Genomic DNA, 20,063 nt, shown 5'->3' with positions numbered 1-20,063 from the left:
ATCATGAGGCAGCAGCCCAATTCTTGAGGGAACAGGACTAGAGAAGGGGAACGTATGTGAGTGAAAGAAAGCTTTTCAGAAAGAAGAACCTCCCTCTCAGGGAAGGAGAGTGAGCTTGTTTATTCCCACCTCTTCATGTTATGATGTTACTTAACCATTTCTCCATTTTCACTTTTTTCTTCTAATAGCACTAACAGTGCCTCTGGGGGTTCTCTCCACACTAGAGCTTTTACAAGTTCCATTTGGCCCCTCCTGCTTCTTTCTCTTGCCAGGGATCATAGGCAGCTGCACCACCTTCCTACCCCCTCCTCCCATCATCCACCTGCCTTGCTAAAGGCCTCCATTCCGCTGAGGCATCTCTTCTTTGCACATGGCATAAGCAATTATTTCTTCTATCACGTCTCTTAATGCATCCTGGAGAGTTAGCAGATCATTTTTTGCTGACGGATATCACCTCACCCAGAAGTGATGGCCTGCCTCCCTCGGTCTTGTTAATAATAAAAAGGCATTTTCACTCCTCCCCTGTTAGAGCTAGAATCAGGGCTAGTGTGGGAGCACTTCCCAGCCTAGGTCAGCAGGGGTGGCTGGTTCACTGAGCTCTCAAGGAGAGGGTGTGTGGCACGGCCATCAGAAACTGGAGATATGTTTACCGAGTTGTGCCAGCTTTCTTCTCTTCTGTGTGAGATTGTATCAGCTGCTCTGTTTCCCAGTGTCCTGTTAACTTCTCTTAAGTGAATAATTTCAGATAGATACAGGGATAGGAGTGGAGAGATGGAAATACAGTTCCTCTGCTCTCTTACCCCAGAGAAGTTGATAAGATCCCAGTATTTTAAAGGTTATTTGCAGTGTCCTGTGTCCGGATTACAAAATAAATCTGAACAAGTAGAGATTGGAAGGACACTTAGATTTTCAGAAGTGCATAGAATGGGATCTGAGAAATTCAGCCATCTATAAGCATAAAAGAAGCCAGCAGTATGATGTGTGCTGCTTTTTAAAAATCAGCCCTCTCTTAGTTATGTTAGAATAATCATGACTCCACATCACAGGATCCAATGGTCCTTTCTCATCCACTTTGCTTAGCTCACCCCTGGTGTCTTATGTCCTGTTCTCAGCTCCACATTATAAACAAACAAACAAACAAACAAAACGGTGCTAAAGGCTGTTCAGAGGCAACTGACAAAGATGGCAAAGAGGGCTCTGCACTTACATATCCACCCCATGGACATGTAATGAAATGGTTGCTTTTCCATTCTCTTGAAAAGAACATTCTGTGGTGACCATAAGGCATTATTAGTTCAGTCTTATATTTCAAGAATCTGAGAAGAAAATCTGTGTAAAATATTTGCCTTGAGTGGCAGTGAGTCCCGCATTATCAGACATTCAAATGGAATCATTCAGAATGTTGTAGAAGGAATTTCTGTCCCAGAATGAATTCTGACTAAATGATCCTAAATGTACGGTATAGCTCTGAAATGCTGTAACCGTGTATTGTTTCTGCACCTAGAACTGTTGTTCAATGTAGTAGCCACTAACTACCTATGGCTATTTATATTTGAATTGAAATTAATTAAAATTAAAAGTTCAGTTTCTTAGTCACAATAAGCTTTTTTGAAATTCTCATTAGCCACATAAAGCTCATGGCTACCATTTTGGACAGCACAGATAACAGAATGTTTACTGATCCTAGAAAGTTCTGTGAGACAGTGCTGGCCTAGAACATCAGTAGCCCTCAGGATTAAAGAATCACCTCTCAGTGGTGGTCATGCAGCCTCAGGGCAGGATGGTTGATCTGTCAAAGATCAGAAAGCACAACACTCTCCACTTCCCCTTTTCTGTCCATTCAAAAGAGCTCTGAGTTAAAATGGAGAGTCAAGTCCCAGCTCTGTCAAAAATTAGTAAGGACGACCTTGGGCAGTTTACCTTACTTCTCTGGATGTATTTCCTCATCTGCAGAATGGTTCCTTCCACAACTCTAACAGTCTAATAAAATTTAACATCATGATCTTTCCAGCTTGATACCTTTCCAGTAAAAGTAACAGTTTGTGCCAAGAACATGCTTTTATTTTACCATCCAGGTTAGCGTATTACAGTGGAAAGATCCCAGAATTTTGAGTCATATCCAGGTTTAAATTGTGTGACCTTGGACAAGTACTTGATCTCACTAAACCAAAATTTCTCATCTGGGAAATGGAACTGATGATACCTCCCTTGTAGGTAATCACGGCTTGTAGTGGATACTCAAGAAATGTTCCCCAAGAAGCTGAGGGATGGAGCTCAGTGGTAGAGCAATTTGCCTAGCATACCCAGGGCCCTGTGTTCAATTCCCACCACAGGGATGAGAAGGAGAGGGGTTAATTCTCCCCAGAATGAAAATGAATTCTGATATAAAAAATTACATGAGGAAAGGGGAGGACTTTTTTCCATCTACTTGTTTCAGAGATTGATAAGAGAGTAAAGAATGAATATACATCTTACCAAGACTCAGACAGCATACACAAAAAGGTCCATATGGTGGAAGTATTATGGAGTGGCCACAGTATTCTTATCAGCCTTTAGAAATCGGGTTCCAAGAGTTGCAGTTCAATGGAGACTGAGTCTGGGGCTCTGTGTCTAAGACCAGCTCTACCCCTAAGGAGGCCATGAAACCATTAGTATATTGCTCCCTTCTGGAGGTCACTAGTCAGAAGCAGGAGCCTCACCCTAAGCAAGCTCCTTTGATAAGCAGTAGATTTTTTTAAAGAAACTACAGAGCACGTGAATATATCACCACATTTTTTCTCCTTCAAAATAAATAAATATCAGGCCTACTATCTACCAGGTACTCTTATGATACTCTTGGATACTTTTTTTTAACTCCATCATTCCTTCTGGCTCCTTCACATCAGAACCAGCTCCCAGGAAAGAAGCTAAAAATCCTCTGCATCAAGTATATTATACATTTCATTTCAATTCAGAAGGCATTTTTTGAGCTCCTGTTCTAGTAAGGCTTTGAGACTAGTTGCCAAAGGGAGTGCGCAGAGATCACCAGGATACTCAGACTAATAGGGCAGATGAGTTGTTAGTGCAGATGGCTGTGATGGGAGGCAGGGTGTGACAGCTGTTGCCATGAACACATATATCCTGTGTAGTGACCAAGGAAGGACCAGTCGTTTGTGCCTAAACCTCATGGAGGAGATGACTGAGCCTGGGAGGATGGGCAGGAGTTCATTTTATTGTAATGAACACACAGCAAGAACAAAGGCACAGAAGTAGAAAACTTCAGTGTGTATTGAGAAAACTGCAACCATGTTTTTGTTTAAAGTCTAGTAGGGTGCATAAAGGGATTAGCAAGAGATGAGAGGTTGGGCCAGATTCCAGAGGACTTAGAATACCCAGGTAAGGGAGTTTGGGCTTCCATCACCCTGTGTTAAAGAATCAATGAAGAGCAAAAGAAAGTGACACAGAACTCATTAGAAACATTATCATCAGGTTTTGCCCCTGATAAATGAATAGCATGTATCAGGTGGCAGGTGAAGGGGCTGTTTAAAAAAATAGGGGTTACAAAAGCAGACACCTGTCCTACCTGTGGGTAGGGCTACAGCCACAGGAACAGAGGTAAACAAATCCTCACAATCAAAGCTGTTGTTTCTAGAAGCCAGCTGGCTTCTTTTCTTCTCTTCCAAGTCCCAGAGGTGGGATTGGAAGTCCCTGGGAGGGTTTACACCAGAAGCCCTGGCAGAACCCAAATCTGCTCTCTGCTACCATTCTCCTGGTCTCTTTGGAATGAATGTTCCCTAGGCATCTGTCTGCTCTTGGGAGTTTGTATTCATTTAGAGACTGGGGTGTTAAAACAGACTGGGAAAAATCTGCAGCCTGATCTTCTAAAATGATTGGTTTGTGTGTATCTCCTCTGCTAGACTAATAGTCCTACTTATCAGGAATTGTATTCATCTTTGCACCTCCAGTGTTTACCATAAGACCCCAGTACTTAGCAGCTGTGTAAAAGTCACTGTTTACTGAACACGTACTGTATGTGCCAGGCATTGTACCTAGCAGTCCTGCAAGGAAACAGTTCTTATAGAGTTTCTAAACTATATTATTCAAGTGATACAACTTGGAAAGATTAAGTGACTTATCTTGAGGTCAAACTCTCAAAAGTGTTCAGGATTCACAGCCATATCTCTCCAACCCCAGTGCCCTTGCTTTTAACCTCTATATCCTTTTCTGTTTAAGAACAAGATCTCCATTTCAATTGAAGTAGCATAAACAAGAACTTCTTTGGAATGGCCTGTTTCAAAACACAGTTACCCGATATTTTAAGCAGCACCTGTCAATGAAACCCACAAGATATAAGGTGCTGAGGACAGGAAGGATGCTTCTGGAGTGTAGAAGGAAAAACTTTCCAGCAATCAGTGATGTAGGATGCCTCATGAAGTAGTGAGCTTCCTGTCCTTGGAAATGTGTAAGGTAGATAGCCAACTGACTTGAACCCTGCCCTGACCTTTTGGGGCACTTCAGTCACCAAACAGATTTTAGAGATAGTACTGTGTGATCACCCCCTGTTACCTTTATCTCCTATTAGCATGAACCATGGTAGACATTAGCAGTTTGGGGAATAGAATTGCTCCGCAAAATGGCTAGAGGTAATATCATTATAATCCAAAGGACCCCAACAGATGACACCACTATCTTCCACACAAATTCTAAAACCACTGAACAATAAGAAAACAAATGTATAGAATCCTAAGATCATCTTTATCACCGATTAAGGCATGGATAAATTACATGAACACATTAGGCTTCCTGACACTGAGCTCTGCACTTTGACAGACCGACACATGCTGTCATAGGTAACACAGACCCACAGACCTCCGTAAATAAGGAAAGAGCCTGCCTCCATAGAACTTAGAGCCTAGGCCAGAGTTTGTGCCTTTGGTTGACATCTGGTGCCCGGAAGGAAGGAAGCTGGCAGTTGCAGAACCTCATATGCCCATTTCCTTTATTGAAATCTCCAATCAGATTGGTTATTCCACCTCTTCTGAAGAAGGGTGGGTGAAGGCCTAGAAAAAGCCATAGACGATTATTCCAGGGCCTCCCTCCATATAAAGGGAAACACCAGAAGTGGGTAGGAGTGTCTCCCCCCTCTGTATTGTACTCTTCATTAGCTTATTTCTTACCACTGTGAGGCTCTTGAAACAGAGACACTTATACTACCCATCCCAGCACCTGGCACACAGTAGGTGTTCAGGAAGGGGAATGAACTCTCAGCTAATACCAGTGGTTTCCTAAAGGAGCACCTTTCCAACACTGAGAAGGATGCCTTTTCCTCATTGTATCCTCCTGCTAGCCCAGGATCATTCCTTTATCATGTTTTCCAGGTCCTTTCTTTTCTGTGTATTATGGTGGTTCAAACTAGGGGCAAGAGGTGTTACTGGATGATTCAGGACACATATTTCCCTAGGCCATTCTGTGCCTCACACTCTGCTTGGGTCAGGCTCTGTGAACAGGTGAAGGGAGCTGTGGGTGCCTTGTGAGAAGAGATAGCCCCCAGGAGTGGCCCTGCTTTCCTATTGCTGAATGGCAGTGTCCCGCCTTACCTACCTTGTGAGAATCACGGAGAGTAGTGTTGAGAGATCACTTTGGAAAATGGAGAGTACTTTGTGAATGTGAGGCAGTGAGATCTGTGGGAATATGTTAGAGAAAAATTCATGGTTTTTAAGTGCTAAAAGATGGTTCAGACTCGACCAGGATGGCAAAGGAGGACAGACTTACAGGCTTTCACTAGAGGTTTGCTTCTTTGGTAAAACTTTGTCCCAGTGGAGGCTAGATGCCCAAGCTGGCCCACGAAAGCCTGTATGACTCATCACACAGTGATATTTACTGTCTACTAAGTTCTAGATATGTACTAGACATATCAGGTATATTATCTTAATTCTCTACAATAACCATCAAAGGAGAATCCCTCCTTTACCAATAAGGAATTTGAGGCTTATCAAGGTCAGATTACTTTCCCAAGGTCACACAGTTAGTATTTACTGGACCTTACCCACAGCTGGATATCATAAACTTGTTGCTGTGGTGTTGTTTCTGTAGAGAGGAGGGATTCCCACAGGGATAAGGAGAGGCTAGGGAGTTTGGAAGGGCTGAAAACCTTCTGTCAGGTTTATCTGTAAAGCCAGCCATTGCCAGCCACTTGCCCTTGGGCCATCCTTACTCCTAGGGAGGAGCAGCCTCTTCACTTAGGGCACTTTCTAAGCTCAAGATTGTCCTAGAAATGCCAATCTTGTCTTCAGAGGCTCTGGGTAAATGAAAAGAGCAAGAGCTTGATAGTCCAAAGCAAGGGGAACTCTCCAGGGCCTGGCTCTAGGTTGGGAGCCCCAGGCTATAGGCTACTGTCTCAGGGGAATTAACACGGCCAACAATGCTGGATCCTCTGCAGGAGTTGAAAGTCGGGAGATTTTACAAATGTTTCAGCCTAACAAAGCCCCCGACACTTATAGCCATTCAGCTGGAATTTAATAAATATATGAGGAAACTTGAAAAATGTAGATAAATTTGAAATTGGGATGATCATTTGGACATTGAATGTGGGGAGACTGTTTTCTTGTCATTTTTTCCCACTCCTACCCTTACAGCTTTCCTGCCTAGGGGACTAAAGAACAATGACTTATGATTTCAAATAGAGAAGAAAATAGGAATTACACTTAGCATAGAATGATTGAGGTGCTGTTCACCTTGGGGATTTGTCCCCAAAGGCTGTTCACTGCCCTGTGGCTGGGGTCTGTTTCTGGGGATCTGTTGTAATGATTTTCCCTGGCTGAGATCCTGCCTTTCTCAGGATCATCTTTTGGAGAAATGATTTTGATTATATCATTGACTTTCTAGTGCTAGCTCCTCCCTAGCAAAGTCAACCTGCACCTCTCTATCTCAGCTCTGTCTTTCCAAAACTCATGAGAAGCAGGGTCATTACTGTCCATTATAGATAGTAACAAATGCACAGTGCCAGGCACTTGCCTAAATCTTTGACCTTCATAACCTCATTTGTCCTCACAACGGAGGAAAGCTATTAGCAGGCCACCTTCCCTGACCCCACTACCACATGTCTTACCACCAGTTTCATTTCAGCTCTATCTACTTCCTGGCCCTTTTAACTCTTGATTTACTCCCTCTTCTATGTTTGAGTCATACTCGTTCATAGCCCTGGAATAGCATATACTGTGGCTTTGTGATAATTGGTGTATATGTTCACTCATCCAGTCTTCCTCACAATCCATTTTAATGTGTACCTCCTGTGTGCTGCCTGTTGTACCCATTGGACTTGAAGTTTCACTGGAACAAAAGACTATGCCTTGTTCTCACTGTGTCTGAGGACGTAGTAGATCCTCAGGAAATGTTTGTTAGGAGAAGTGATATCTGGTCCTAGAACAATCTTCTTTCAGTCTCGCCAACTCTAGATAATAAAAAGTGAAAAACCTGTCACTTTCCTCTTAGCTTAGTGTGGAAACACAGCTATGATCCTGCATACTTGACTCTTAGTGATCTGCCTTCACAAAGGAGCCAAGCTATAGTTAACCCTAAAAGACCATTAGTGGCAGCAACACATGGGGGTGCTCATTCATTTTTTTCCGTAAGTGCTGAGCACCCAGCAGTTGTCAGGCTCTGTGCTAGGAACTAGAGCCACAGAGATGAAGAAGACACACACACACAAACACACACACACACACGCACACACACACAAAACCCATGACCTTAAGGAGATCATCAGACTAGGTGGAAAGTTGACAAGGTCAGAACAAGTTAAGCACCTTGGTTTATTGAGTGCCCTGCTGGGGAGATTTTTAGAAGGAGGCAAGGTCGGACAGAGAAAACTATCAAGAGAAGGTGGCATTTAAGCTGAGTCCTTAAAAGAAGTAATATTTGGACCTGAGGAAGTAGGTGACAAAGTTTTCCCTAGGAGCAAAGGCATATAGGTGGGAGATTGTGTTTTGGAAAACCACAAATGTCCTTCTGATAATTTGTCAGTAGCTGGCAGGGTGAGGCAAGGGTGACCTTCATTACTGTGGACCCATCACTGTGATATTTCCATCTCCCTACCATTCCTTCCTCCTGCCTAAAAAATAATTCTGCTAGGTTATAACCTAAAAGACTTTGTCCCATAGAAGACATGTATAGGGAACTACTGTGGAGTGAAGCCCTGTCCAGGCAGTCCCATGGGGTTCTTGATTCTTCAGCCCTTGAGTCCCCAGATGCACACGGGCCCCTCACCCATGTTTTGGGAAGGAGAGAGAAGAGCCAACAAAGACCTCCCAGACTGCCCATGAGTTTCCAGAAGATGTAGACACTGTAGGCAGCTGCCTCGATCCATCAGCAGGAGGAGGCCAGAGAGGCAGATTAGTCACTCACATCATTTTCTGTTGAGTCAACATCTATTTTTAGGTGAGAACTTATGAAGGGACCTGCTGTCTCTGTCATAGAAGGGAAGAGTGTGTCATGGGTGAGGGGTCTACTCATCCTTCATCTTCTTTAGTACATCCATTTTCTCCCTCTAAATGTTGAAGGTCCAATTTAACATGCAATTCCTTTTGCACACATGCTTTTATGTGTGCATGCCCACACGTATGCATACCTATCCCCGGTTTATTCAGAGTCTTAGGAGGTCTTGTAAATTGATTATATAGAATAAATAAAACGCCCAACTGAAAAATACTAAGGCATATAGGTCCCTTCCTGTCCAACGTTGTCAGATGTATTCTGAAAAGACTGTTTTCATCGTCTATTCTGAGCCATAACCGCCCCAGAAATAGCTTAAGCAGGAAAGTGCTTTTGTTAGACTAGCTGTAAATTATATTTCAAATGTCTGATGTTGTTTTCTTAAAAAATAAATAAATAAGTAAATGAAAGTCTAAAATTAATGACTGCTGGGGTTTGCTTTGCTTATGTGTACTGCTACAGATTTGGCTTCTTGCAGATGGAATTTCAGATCTGTTTACACTTCTGTGTTAGCTTTTTGGGGAAAAAAAACAGTTGAGAGATCTGAGAGGACAAATTTACAAAGTCGAACTTATTATAACCATCGGTGAAGCATCTTCTCTCTCTCCTTGTCTTCCCCTCCCTCCTGTCCACTGTGTCCCCATTTTATTTGCTGTAGTTTTATTTGCCCTGCCTCAAAGTTAGAGGAGACTGGTCCTTGCATATGTGACAACAAGGTCACATACCTAGTGTTCACAAGCAGATATTCATTCAACTCCATTTCACCAACACTTTGTCATTGAGTGAGAGCAGATCTGTGGGAACAGATTGGAGCAACACAAAGGATGGGACATAGAAAATCTTGCAGAGAACCTGATTGCTTTTATGTTTTCAAGAAGGGAATGTGGGTAGAAGGAGAGAAATGTGCAGAGAAGAATTTCATGGGGTTTTTTCTGGTTTATTCAAAGATTATTATGTGTTGGATACAGTAAATCATCTATACACCCACATCCAGGAGGTAAATCTTCAGAATTTCATGCGTGGGTAGTTCTGCATTTAACAGCTGCCATACAGTAACTATTTTGTTCTGCACTTGGAGACCCTTATCTGTGCATTTAAGTTATCATCAACTCTCCTTTTATTCCTCTATTGCTGTTCTCCTGGTCTCTTTACTATTACAGAAGTAGCTCCAACTCTGAATACTGAGGATTTAAACTGACACATGAGTATCAGGACAGATTGGTTGTTGACTCAGTCTCTACCCTCAGGATGGGTGCCTACCATGTATATAACTCCTCTTGCCTTTTCCTAGGTCTCATATGCCCGTCCAAGCTCAGCTTCAATCAGGGATGCTAACCTCTATGTTAGCGGCCTTCCCAAAACCATGACCCAGAAGGAACTCGAGCAGCTTTTCTCACAATATGGTCGGATCATCACCTCACGAATCCTGGTTGATCAAGTCACAGGTTAAGTGTTTGTAATTACTTTCCTTGTATATCAGTGCTTTGTTACCCATAGGAGCAGACTACTGATTGCTTAAGGTTAAGGGTATCAGTCCTGAGCAGGCAGGTTTCTGACTTGGGAGAAACACTTCTTATTCATCAACTACCCCAATTTAAAATGGGCTATCTTGGGTGACCAGAGTTTTCTACCAGGGGAATTATTCCAGCAACTGCTAAGCTATTTGGCCAGGTCATAAAAGAATTTGGGTCTCAGGCTAAGAGGAGACTGTATGACCTTCAAAGTTTCTTTCAACCCTCAACCAGTAGCATTACTTTTATATGTGAAAATCAGTATGTATTGTTCTAGCTCCAATTCTTGGCATTATAAAGTTAGAACTTCAAACCATCTCATTTCACATATGAGGAAACAGATTCAAAGCAAGAGATCCATCTTCCCACTAGCTAGTCAGTAGTAGCGCAGGGTTAGGAACCCAGGCTCTGGTCCTGGGACTCTTTGTCCATAATAAAGAAAGCCAGCCACCACCTCTCAGTAAGAAATGTAAAATACCTTGGGTTGCATTTTTAACATCAGGGTGTTTTTGCCTGCCCCCAATTTGATCTCAATTTAGAATTCATTCCCTGAGAGTCATTTAGCACATGTTTATCATTTGATTCATGCAGCCAACTCTCAATGAAGTTGGTTCTGCCCCAGATGGGGGGCCAAAGGTGGAGGGCAGTTCCTAGATTTATGGGACTCCTCTGTGAGAGATCCTGCTAAGGACTGTCCAGTGCCCTGTGAGAGCTCATAAGAAGGCATACTATACCTGGCAGTGATTGTTGGGAAGGCTCCATTGTGGAGGCAGTGTTTGAACAGGGATTTGGAGGATGACTTGAAGTTACCTGGCAAAAAGGAGGAATATAAAGCATTCCAGATGGGGAGGACAACATTTCCCAAGGCATGAAGGTAAGGGAGGACACAGCCTAGTGAAGGAGTGCCGGGCAGTTTAGGGTGGCTTGTGTAAAGCTCAGTAGGGGATTTGGGACAAGATTGCCAAGGACAGTGAGTGCCAGGTCAAAACATTTGTACTTTACATGCAGCAAGGAACCAGAGAATGGTGTTTTGTGGGTTTTATTTGTTTTTTATTCCATTTAGGCCAGTGAGAAATAAGTACCGTGCCCAAAGTACAAAATTCAAAAGGCACAAAAGAGATATAGAAGATATTTTTAAAAGGTACAATATGGTGAGAGTTTGCTTTTCAAATAGATGACTTAGTTACTAGGTGTGGAGGATACATGGGAATACGAGAAATTGGATGATGGGTGTTTAGTTACAGTAACTCAAGGGAGATAGAACTGAGCAGGGAAGTGGTGGAGTGCTGGAGCAGACAGATGCAAGTGCTGTCTCTGAGCTGCAGTAGGAAGCTTCTCTCCAGAGCCATGCTGATGGAAGTGCAGGCAGGTGTGCTTTGGTTGTAAGGACGATTCAGGGATCCAGGCTCAGCCCTGGTGCAACAGGTGGGTTAAGTCCCCATAGAATGGCTATGGGGTCCCACTCATGTCTTCCCAGAGATATTTACCAGTTTGCTTTGTTCACTTTTTACAAAGGCTCTTTCTCTTTCCCAGGAGTGTCTAGAGGGGTGGGATTCATCCGCTTTGATAAGAGGATCGAAGCAGAAGAAGCCATCAAAGGGCTGAATGGCCAGAAGCCCAGTGGTGCTACAGAACCGATTACTGTGAAGTTTGCCAACAACCCCAGCCAGAAGTCCAGCCAGGCCCTGCTTTCCCAGCTATACCAGTCCCCCAACCGGCGCTACCCCGGCCCACTCCACCACCAGGCTCAGAGGTTCAGGTAGGCCTGCCCACAGTGGAAGGACCCTGCTACACCAGTACAGAGCTGTGCAAGGGCCAGAGAAGCTCACAGCCTCTGCCCCCAGGAATCACTGTGCAAAACTTCCCCTGGAGCCTCAGTTCCCACTTATAAAATGAGATGATTGGACCAGATGCTCTTCAAAGCTCCCTTCCAGCTTATCACTGACTGCTTAAACCTGGAATTCTTTGTTGGAAACAAAATTTCTGTATTTAACCAAAATAACCAAATAAGAAGGTTCAGTTTCAATAAGAGTTAATCACAGATAAGTGACCACATCTAGCAGTTTAGACATACAGCTGGACAGTAGCTTTTATTTATTGATTTATTTATTTTGACAGTAGCTTTTAATACAAAGACTAGAGTAGGAGGCATATCCTTGCCAGAGGAAGTGGCTTGCCCTGTCCTTTTTTCCCAGTTAATTGTGTGTATTTCCAGGGGATCAGAGTAGGGGACAAGGAGGAACTCTCTTTAATGTTACCTCCACTCCATTAACACACTCAGAAATCGAGGAGGAAGATTTCATCCAAGCCTTGTTAATGTTTCCTTCAGGTACCCAACCCCCAGGAAGTTCCTGGTGCAATGGAGCATTTCCTCCTGGAACATTTCTAAAAGTCAGGTCTCTCCTATGAAGGCAGTGCCACCTTAACCAGCCTGAATTGTGCAAGAGAAAAATATGGTCTTGACCTTCCCATAGTTAATTCTAAATAATGATTTTATTCTGCCCACACCCCAATTTCCCTTTAATGAAAGCATTTTTCTCCTTGTCACACTTCCCATGGGGAAATAGTAGGTCCTTCTATCTAGAATAGTAACAGTCCACCTGGCCACAGTGAGGAGAAAACCAGGCTCTGCAATTGTCCTCCAGTGCCTGTGAATCTGAAATGGTTAATGATTTCATGGAAAGTCCAAGTCATCTAATTTTTATTTTGTGTAAGAGCACATGCAGTATTTATGTAAAAAGCTTCTCCAGCAGGCTTCTAATGGTGGAAACTATGGTTACTACTGCCCCATGGTGTGAATAGCTTGTCCCCAAGTAAGGTACTGAACGTGAGGAAGATTATAACATAATGACGGTTTGCTGAGAAGTACTTTCAGGCTGTAAATAATGAGCCATTTTTTAACATTGTAACCCAAAAGCACTCCCTGCCCCCCAAAAATGTGTGTGGTAAGATTTAGTTAATGTAGCTAAGCAAACAGAAAAGATCCATTTGGTTGTGTAGTGTTAATGTGGAACAGAGACCTTTTATTCCCAAGTTTAATTATAGTAAAAGGTGAACAATTTAAGAAGGACCCCCCTTCCTTAACAATTTCACACACAATATAAAATAAGATGCATACAAATGTTCTGAGAGGTGGGGGTAGTGGGATTAATTCAGACTTTGAAAGAAAAAGGGATTCATTAGACACTTGCTTTAAATTCTAGCATTGACCTGAACATGAATTACTTGGAGTTGGAGGCAGGAAAGGGGGAAACTACTGGTGGATAGACTCCTAAGCAGTGGGGAAAGTTGTTGAGCTTTTCTTCGTTGAAAATGGAGCATTCTTATTAATAGTTCCATTGAGCGATCTTGCCATCTGTGAGGCATTAACCCAGAGACCCTCCTTCTCTTTGCAGGCTGGACAATTTGCTTAATATGGCCTATGGCGTAAAGAGGTAATTAAAACTCCACAGATTGCCAGATGTCCGTGTTGGCACAGACTGGGGCTAGAATTTTTTTTTTAATTCACTAACTTTACTGTTTTTTTTTAATTCTTCCTTTTTCTTCCACCAGCATGTCAAATTCTTCATTTTAATTTCAGACCTCAGTTGATTTTGTTTCTTTTAGGGCACACAAAATGTATTTGTGTGTTTCACTTTTTCTTTTATTTGCAGGTGGGCTTCCCGTATGGTTCAGGTGCCACAGCTACCAAACCCTTGATAATCTTGTCCTTTAAATAGCTTCCCTACTGGATAAAGCTCTGACTCTGCTGCCTGATTTTGCAAACTTGCAGAGCAACTGTTTTGCATAAGCAATGCCAAGATTCAGTTAAGAGGGCAGATTCCAGCAAATCAAAATTAGAACATTTTGCTAATCATGGCTGACAATCTTATAATTTTCAATAGAAAAATTAGATTTGGACTGCCAGCCCTGGCCACAGCATAAATTAATGCATGGATGACTTTCTGACTCCTGTCCCACCTCAGTGTGCCTTTCAGAGCACATTCTGAAATGAAGTGTATCTGTGTGCACCTCAACCAGGGATTTCTTTTGTTACAGGTTTTAACAGTTAATATAAATCCTTCCTTGGTTATATATGTATGTGGGTTTTAAACTTGGTGTTTCGTTCATTTAAACCCTTTTCATGGGATCGGGGGCTCAAAGAGTCAGGGCTTTGGGGACCCTTTTAATGCAGTCACAAGAGTATTCCAGACTCAGAGTGAAATCTGAATCTCAGGTAGTAGATGTGTTATGTCACTGTGTCCATGCGATTCCCATATGTGCTTTTGATAAGCTCCACTGCACTGCCAGCACTATAGCATCTTCATCGTCTTGCTCAGTAGAGCTGCACACTGTAATTCCCCTTCCTCCAGTCAAGGGAAAGAGATGTGGCCTTTAATAGCCCACATCACACTCCCCACTCTAGGCAATTCTTGGCCATGCATGGTAAGTACCCTGACTCTGGAAACAAGTGCACAGTGGAGGGAATGACTTGACTGCAGACTTCACAGAGTGCTAGCCTCTGGAATCTCAGCCCTAGTGCCAGTGATGATAACTGAATTATCGCCACATGTCTAACACACTGCTTACCTGTTCCCAAGCATTTAAAATCTTTCCTAGTTCTGTCCCATCCATTCACTACTCTGACTTTAGTGAAGTAGCATCAAATGTTATGAAAAGTGATACTTATAACACAAGTGTGACCAGGGAAGTCATAGCTGGAGCAAGTGTTCCCAACACAGAGTAGACAGCACTAGTTGATGCCAGCATTGTCATTTCCAGGGGAATCCAGATTTAGATCTAGAATCCTTCCGCCCTAAGTGCTCCAGGTAGCGATTGCCAACTAAGTGGAAGTCTTACTTGAAACCTCTCTGATGTCTCTGACCTTGGTCTTCTGATAAATGCTTAGCTGTTCTCTGTGTATAACTGAAAGAGGTCAGTTCACCTGGTTGAAGGAGAGGCAGCTGAAAGGACAGTCTTTAGAAATAATGCAAATAGCAATTACACTTGTATTTGCTCTTCTAAGAATTTGTACCATGAAGGTTTTTGGTTTTGTCTAGTATTTGTTTTTATCCAAGAGGAAAGATTAACTTGGTGAATAGTAGCAAAAATACTGTCTATTGAATTGCTGTTACAGCTAGTATATTTTTAGCAGGCAGCTATTATATTATCTAAATTCTAGTTGATACAGAACAATTCTTTAACTGGACTTTCAAATACCCAAGAATATTTTCTTATTTTTAAAAACAGTCCCAGCAGGCCTGGTGGCACATGCCTATAATCCCAGCACTTGGGAGGCTGAGGCAGGAAGGATCTCATTGAGATCGAGGCCAGCCTGAGCTACATAATGAGTTCAAGGCCAGCCTGAACTACATAGCGAGACCCTGTCTGAAAAAAAAAAATAAAACAATTTAACATTTTACTCATGTTCTTCCCTAATTTTTTCTTCCTCTTCTCCTATCCACTCCTGTATAAGTTCAATCGGAAACAAAATGTTAACAAATATTGTTCTACTGCAGACACTCCTGTTGTGATTATTTCACCTGAGGCTTGCATCACTAATCACACATGGGTTAATTTTATCAGTGAATAGAATCTGAAAGGTTATTTTTTTCTTGTCAAGATTACATAAAAATTGAGATTTCTAAGCCTAATATAAAAGTAGTTGCAATAGGACAAATAGAAGTTTTATCCTTTTCTAATGTACAGCAATTCTCAACATATAAATGCTCGAGCCACTTGAAATTTTGTTCCAGTGATGCTTTGAAGTAAATTCCAGACAATATAGCATTAAGGAGTAGTACGTCTCTATTATTATCACTTTAAGTTTTTGGGAGACAACTTTTTGAATAAATGCTAAATGAAACATTAGCTACTCATCTAATTAATAACAAGATGTGTCTGTTCATTCTCATGTACCTCCATCCCCAGTAGTATCAAAGGTCTTTGACAGCCAGAGGACTGAAAAGATGGTAACTTGAGCACTTCTGGGGCCATCTCTAATCTGCCTAAAACATAAAATTCCCCAAACATTGATATCAACCAGTTATTTACCTAATCAACAAATATTTATTTAGTTTTTTCTGTGTGTCACTGTGTCTTTAAGATTACCATATCTGTTCCACGGAATAAATAAGTAGAAAAACAGAATGAGTGTAATAGAGACCTCTCCCCAAAGAGCTCGCTGTCTGTTATGGGGATGGGGTAGAGTCAGGGTGGGGCAATGTGTGAGCATATACTGTGATAGAACTCTGATAGAGCCTTGCTCTGGAGCATTGGGAATTGCTCATGGGAGCATTTAGGAGTTGGCCTAGGGCTTTTTCTAGCCATTCTCAACAGAAGAAATGCCACAGATGTTAGTTTTTGCATTTTGGTTTTTACACCCTGAAGACTCCTGCAAACACTCACTCGGCCCTTTGCCCCATGTCTGTGTCTGTGCATCTGTGTGTTATCCCTGGTCAGACTGATGTCTGGACCAGTCCCCCCTTCTGCTTGTCCTCCCAGGTTCTCCCCAATCACCATTGACGGGATGACGAGCCTTGTGGGAATGAACATCCCTGGTCACACAGGAACAGGCTGGTGTATCTTCGTCTACAACCTGTCCCCTGATTCTGACGAGAGTGTCCTCTGGCAGCTCTTTGGCCCCTTTGGCGCAGTGAACAACGTCAAGGTTATCCGTGACTTCAATACCAACAAGTGCAAGGGATTTGGCTTTGTCACCATGACCAACTACGATGAGGCAGCCATGGCCATTGCCAGCCTCAACGGGTATCGCCTGGGAGACAGAGTGTTGCAAGTTTCCTTTAAAACCAACAAAGCCCACAAGTCCTGAATTTCCCATCCTTACTTATTAAAATATATATATAAATATATACGAACAAAACACACACATGCACACACACTTACACAAAGAAAGAGAAACAAACTTTTCAAGGCTTATATTCAACCATGGACTTTATAAGCCAGTGTTGCCTAAGTATTAAAATATTGGATTATCCTGAGGTGTACCAGGAAAGGATTTTATAATGCTTAGAAAAAAAGAAAAAAAAAATAAAAAAATACCTTTGATGCATTGAATGTTCTTTCATAGCTGTCGTTGTTGAATATAATATACATAGATAGCAATGTGCAGGGATTTTTACCCAGCCAGCTAACTTTACTACCTTCCTTGAAGGTGGATCTTTTTAAGATGACCATTCGCTCATTTGAAGAAGAAAAACAAAAAACAAAAAAAAATAATAAAAACAATTTTTACAAAGTAATGGAATTCAGAGAAAGAAAAAAGATTTTTCTTTTTTGTCAAAATGTTGATCCAATCAGATTGGTTTAAGCCCCCACACAAATTTAAGAGAAACAATAAAAATTGCAAAAATGAAAAAAAACTTTTGCAAATTTTTTTATTTTCCCTTTTTTCTTTTATATCATGTGAACTAAAACAGTCTTCTGTTAGGGGACAGGGGCAAGGGGGATACCTGATGACATTAACAATTTAATAACATTAACATTGTTGCCAAAGAGGTGGTCTCTTTGCTGAAAATGGGTTTCAAGAAAAATCTATTTTTATAAAATATAAAGAATTTTTACAAGAGAATCTGGATTTGAGAAAAAAATATTTTGACTGGCTAATTTAGGGGAAATTGACAACTTTGTCGCGTTCATACTGCACTGGTAACTTTTTAGAGATCAAGATGTGTGTTTTAAACTGGATTCGTAGACTGTTTTTTGAAGGATGGGCTATAAACAGATGATCTTCATATCTTTTCATAGCATGTAATAATAATAAAAAATATTAATTACTAGGGGAAAGGAGTGTTTGTTCTACCCAGGGTACCACAGTTCCCCACAGTCAAAACCCAAAAGCAAGGAGATGAGTTGAAAGACAATTTTTCTTTAAGTCATCAGTATGGGATGTCAGCAGAACAAAAATTAAAAAGATTAATTTTCTTTTTACTCTAAAACTTCCTTAGTTTGAGCAGTAGGTGCTACAAAATTATTTACATATCTTAGTATCATAGTTAAATGTAATGTGTTTAGGAGAGGAAAACAAAAGATACATTTGCTTTAAATTAATTAAGCAATTTTCAGATTCACTTTGTAGCCCATACTGATAGGATTGGGCTGTGTTGGTACATTTGAAACACTGTTTATGTTGCTTGAAAACACTTATTTATTTAATCGCCGATGTGATGATGCCTATGGCCGAGATCAAATATAGCTAGATTGGCTAGACTACTTATTTGTTTACTTAAACTATGGGAAGAAGCATATTATTGTGTCATTCTGTTGTGTGTGTATGTGTATATATAATATAAATATATATATATATAAAGTTATTTTTTCTTTGGGTTAATTTATTATAAGTTGTAACACTTGGCTAGTTTTGTTTGTATATGTCTTAAAATGTTTTCTTATGATATTTAAGTGACAGTTAAAGAGGTATCAAGGTAACTTGTGTAGAACTATTGTTTGATATATTGTCATGTTTGTTGTGAATATTTTTTCTTACTGCACAGTAGAAAAATAAAAGCAACTGGTCTTTATTTTAATGTAATTCAGATTGGGAAAAACAAAACAGAGCTAAGGGAACAAAATGACTGCGGGAGCACTCTCCCAAGTCCAGTGCACTGATCATTTTAGTATGTTTGTGCTTTGTACGGTTATATATTTAAAACAAAAACAAAACAAAAAAATACAAGAGTTCATGCTCTTCCCTGGGTAATAGAAACAGTTACTCGCTATGCATAATCTAGTTGATAGTTAAATTTGCTATTGCTTTTCTTGTCTTGTTATATAAAATCTTTTCAATACAAGTTTAGTCTTAATGGTAATAAAATGTTATGGTTATTTATAACTTGTGCTTATTTTGTGCATTTTTTCCCATGCTGAACCCACTAACTGCATGTAGACAGGACTGTTGTTTTCACACTGAAGAGGCAAACTTTGTAGTAGTCGTCGTAGTGGTAGACAGATCATGAAAACCAAGGCTGCATCATAGACTCCTCCTTTAAATTTTTTTTCCTCTTTTTCAGTTTTGGAAAAAAAAAACACCAGATTTCAGTTCAGAGAACACTTGTTCAACATTCAGGGAAAACTTTTTACATCACCTGCTATGAATGAACGCAGTTTGCTGGCAAAGTTTTGTTGCATTTGCTAAGCATTAGTGGGAAAGGCATGCCAAAATCTCTTCTCTATAATGTGTTCAATCTGGGGGAAAAAAAGGAAAAAAAAAAACCTTTAGGACCAGGCAGTGTATTCTTTAGTTGTAAATGAATGACTTCATGTTAATCTTGCTAGTTTAGATGATTTCTGAGGGAAAGTATTGTAAATGTTTTTTTCATAATCTTGTTGTGTTTGAATTATTTGTACTTTATCTGTCCAGACAATAAATGAAAGTGTGTAGAATGAATTTGAGCTTCCCAAATTTTTAAATGTGTTCATTCAAACTTTTTTTTTCTGTAGCATCTGCAGATTTATCCAATATTTTTTATCATTAAACTAGGGAAAAGAAAAAAAAAGTAGAGTAAAATTCTGTTTTGTAACTTAGCCCAGTCTGTCAGAATCAACACAGGATTCAAAAGTCATTGGCCTAGTTCCATGCTACTAAAACTGTGGTCCCCAATCGGCAATATCCACATCATCTGAGAGCATGTTAGAAATGCAGACTCTTGGGAAGAATGCAAATCTATATTTAACCAGTTACCCCCAGGTGAATCACTGGTGATTCAAAGTTTGAGGAGCACCGCTCTGGCTGATAAACCAGAACACTTGTTATTCCATGCACCAGGATGACCCATTAGTGTGTGTTGCTCATTTATAAGCATACTTCTGACTTGGCCAGAAGACAAGGAGTCACCATTTGCAGAGCATTCACCATGTATCAGTCAGGCTGAGTGCTGTCCTCTACATTCTCTCACTTTATCCTCTCAACAATGTGAGAGGAGTAGAATGCATTATCCTCATTTCACAGATGACAAGACCAAGGCTCAGTGAGATTTAATAACTTGAAATGCCAGCAAAGCTCCAGCTGGGATTTGAAACTGAGTCTGACTCTACTGAACAGCTCCTCCACATTGAGATTGGAGAACTTGTGTAGTGTTAAGGTAG

The 20,063-nt window shown here is 41.0% G+C and overlaps 1 protein-coding gene across 17 annotated transcripts in view; it reads left to right on the top strand.

The window, feature by feature from the left end:
- Elavl4 (ELAV like RNA binding protein 4) overlaps positions 1–18,810 on the top strand; it is a 147,540-nt gene extending 128,730 nt beyond the window's left edge. For 6 of the 17 annotated variants that reach the window (XM_004869279.4, XM_087214841.1, XM_021247961.2 and 3 more), the window contains 4 exons: positions 9,761–9,914; positions 11,514–11,739; positions 13,376–13,414; positions 16,422–17,161. In XM_004869279.4, the coding sequence (XP_004869336.1) occupies positions 9,761–9,914; positions 11,514–11,739; positions 13,376–13,414; positions 16,422–16,791 (789 nt within the window). In that variant the 3' untranslated portion in view covers positions 16,792–17,161. Of the gene's footprint in view, positions 1–9,760; positions 9,915–11,513; positions 11,740–13,375; positions 13,415–16,421 lie in introns of all 17 variants that reach the window. The other 11 variants (XM_004869277.4, XM_087214847.1, XM_087214848.1 and 8 more) reach the window with 7 other exon arrangements.
- Positions 18,811–20,063: the final 1,253 nt, after the last annotated feature.

Source organism: Heterocephalus glaber, unplaced genomic scaffold, assembly GCF_053883595.1.
Source record: "Heterocephalus glaber isolate CG9 unplaced genomic scaffold, H.glaber_assembly_v1.0 deba00001451, whole genome shotgun sequence".
In the NCBI taxonomy this organism is placed as follows: Eukaryota; Metazoa; Chordata; class Mammalia; order Rodentia; family Bathyergidae; genus Heterocephalus; species Heterocephalus glaber.
The sequence above is the reverse complement of the archived record's forward strand: the minus strand, read 5'-3'. Positions and strand labels throughout refer to the sequence as shown.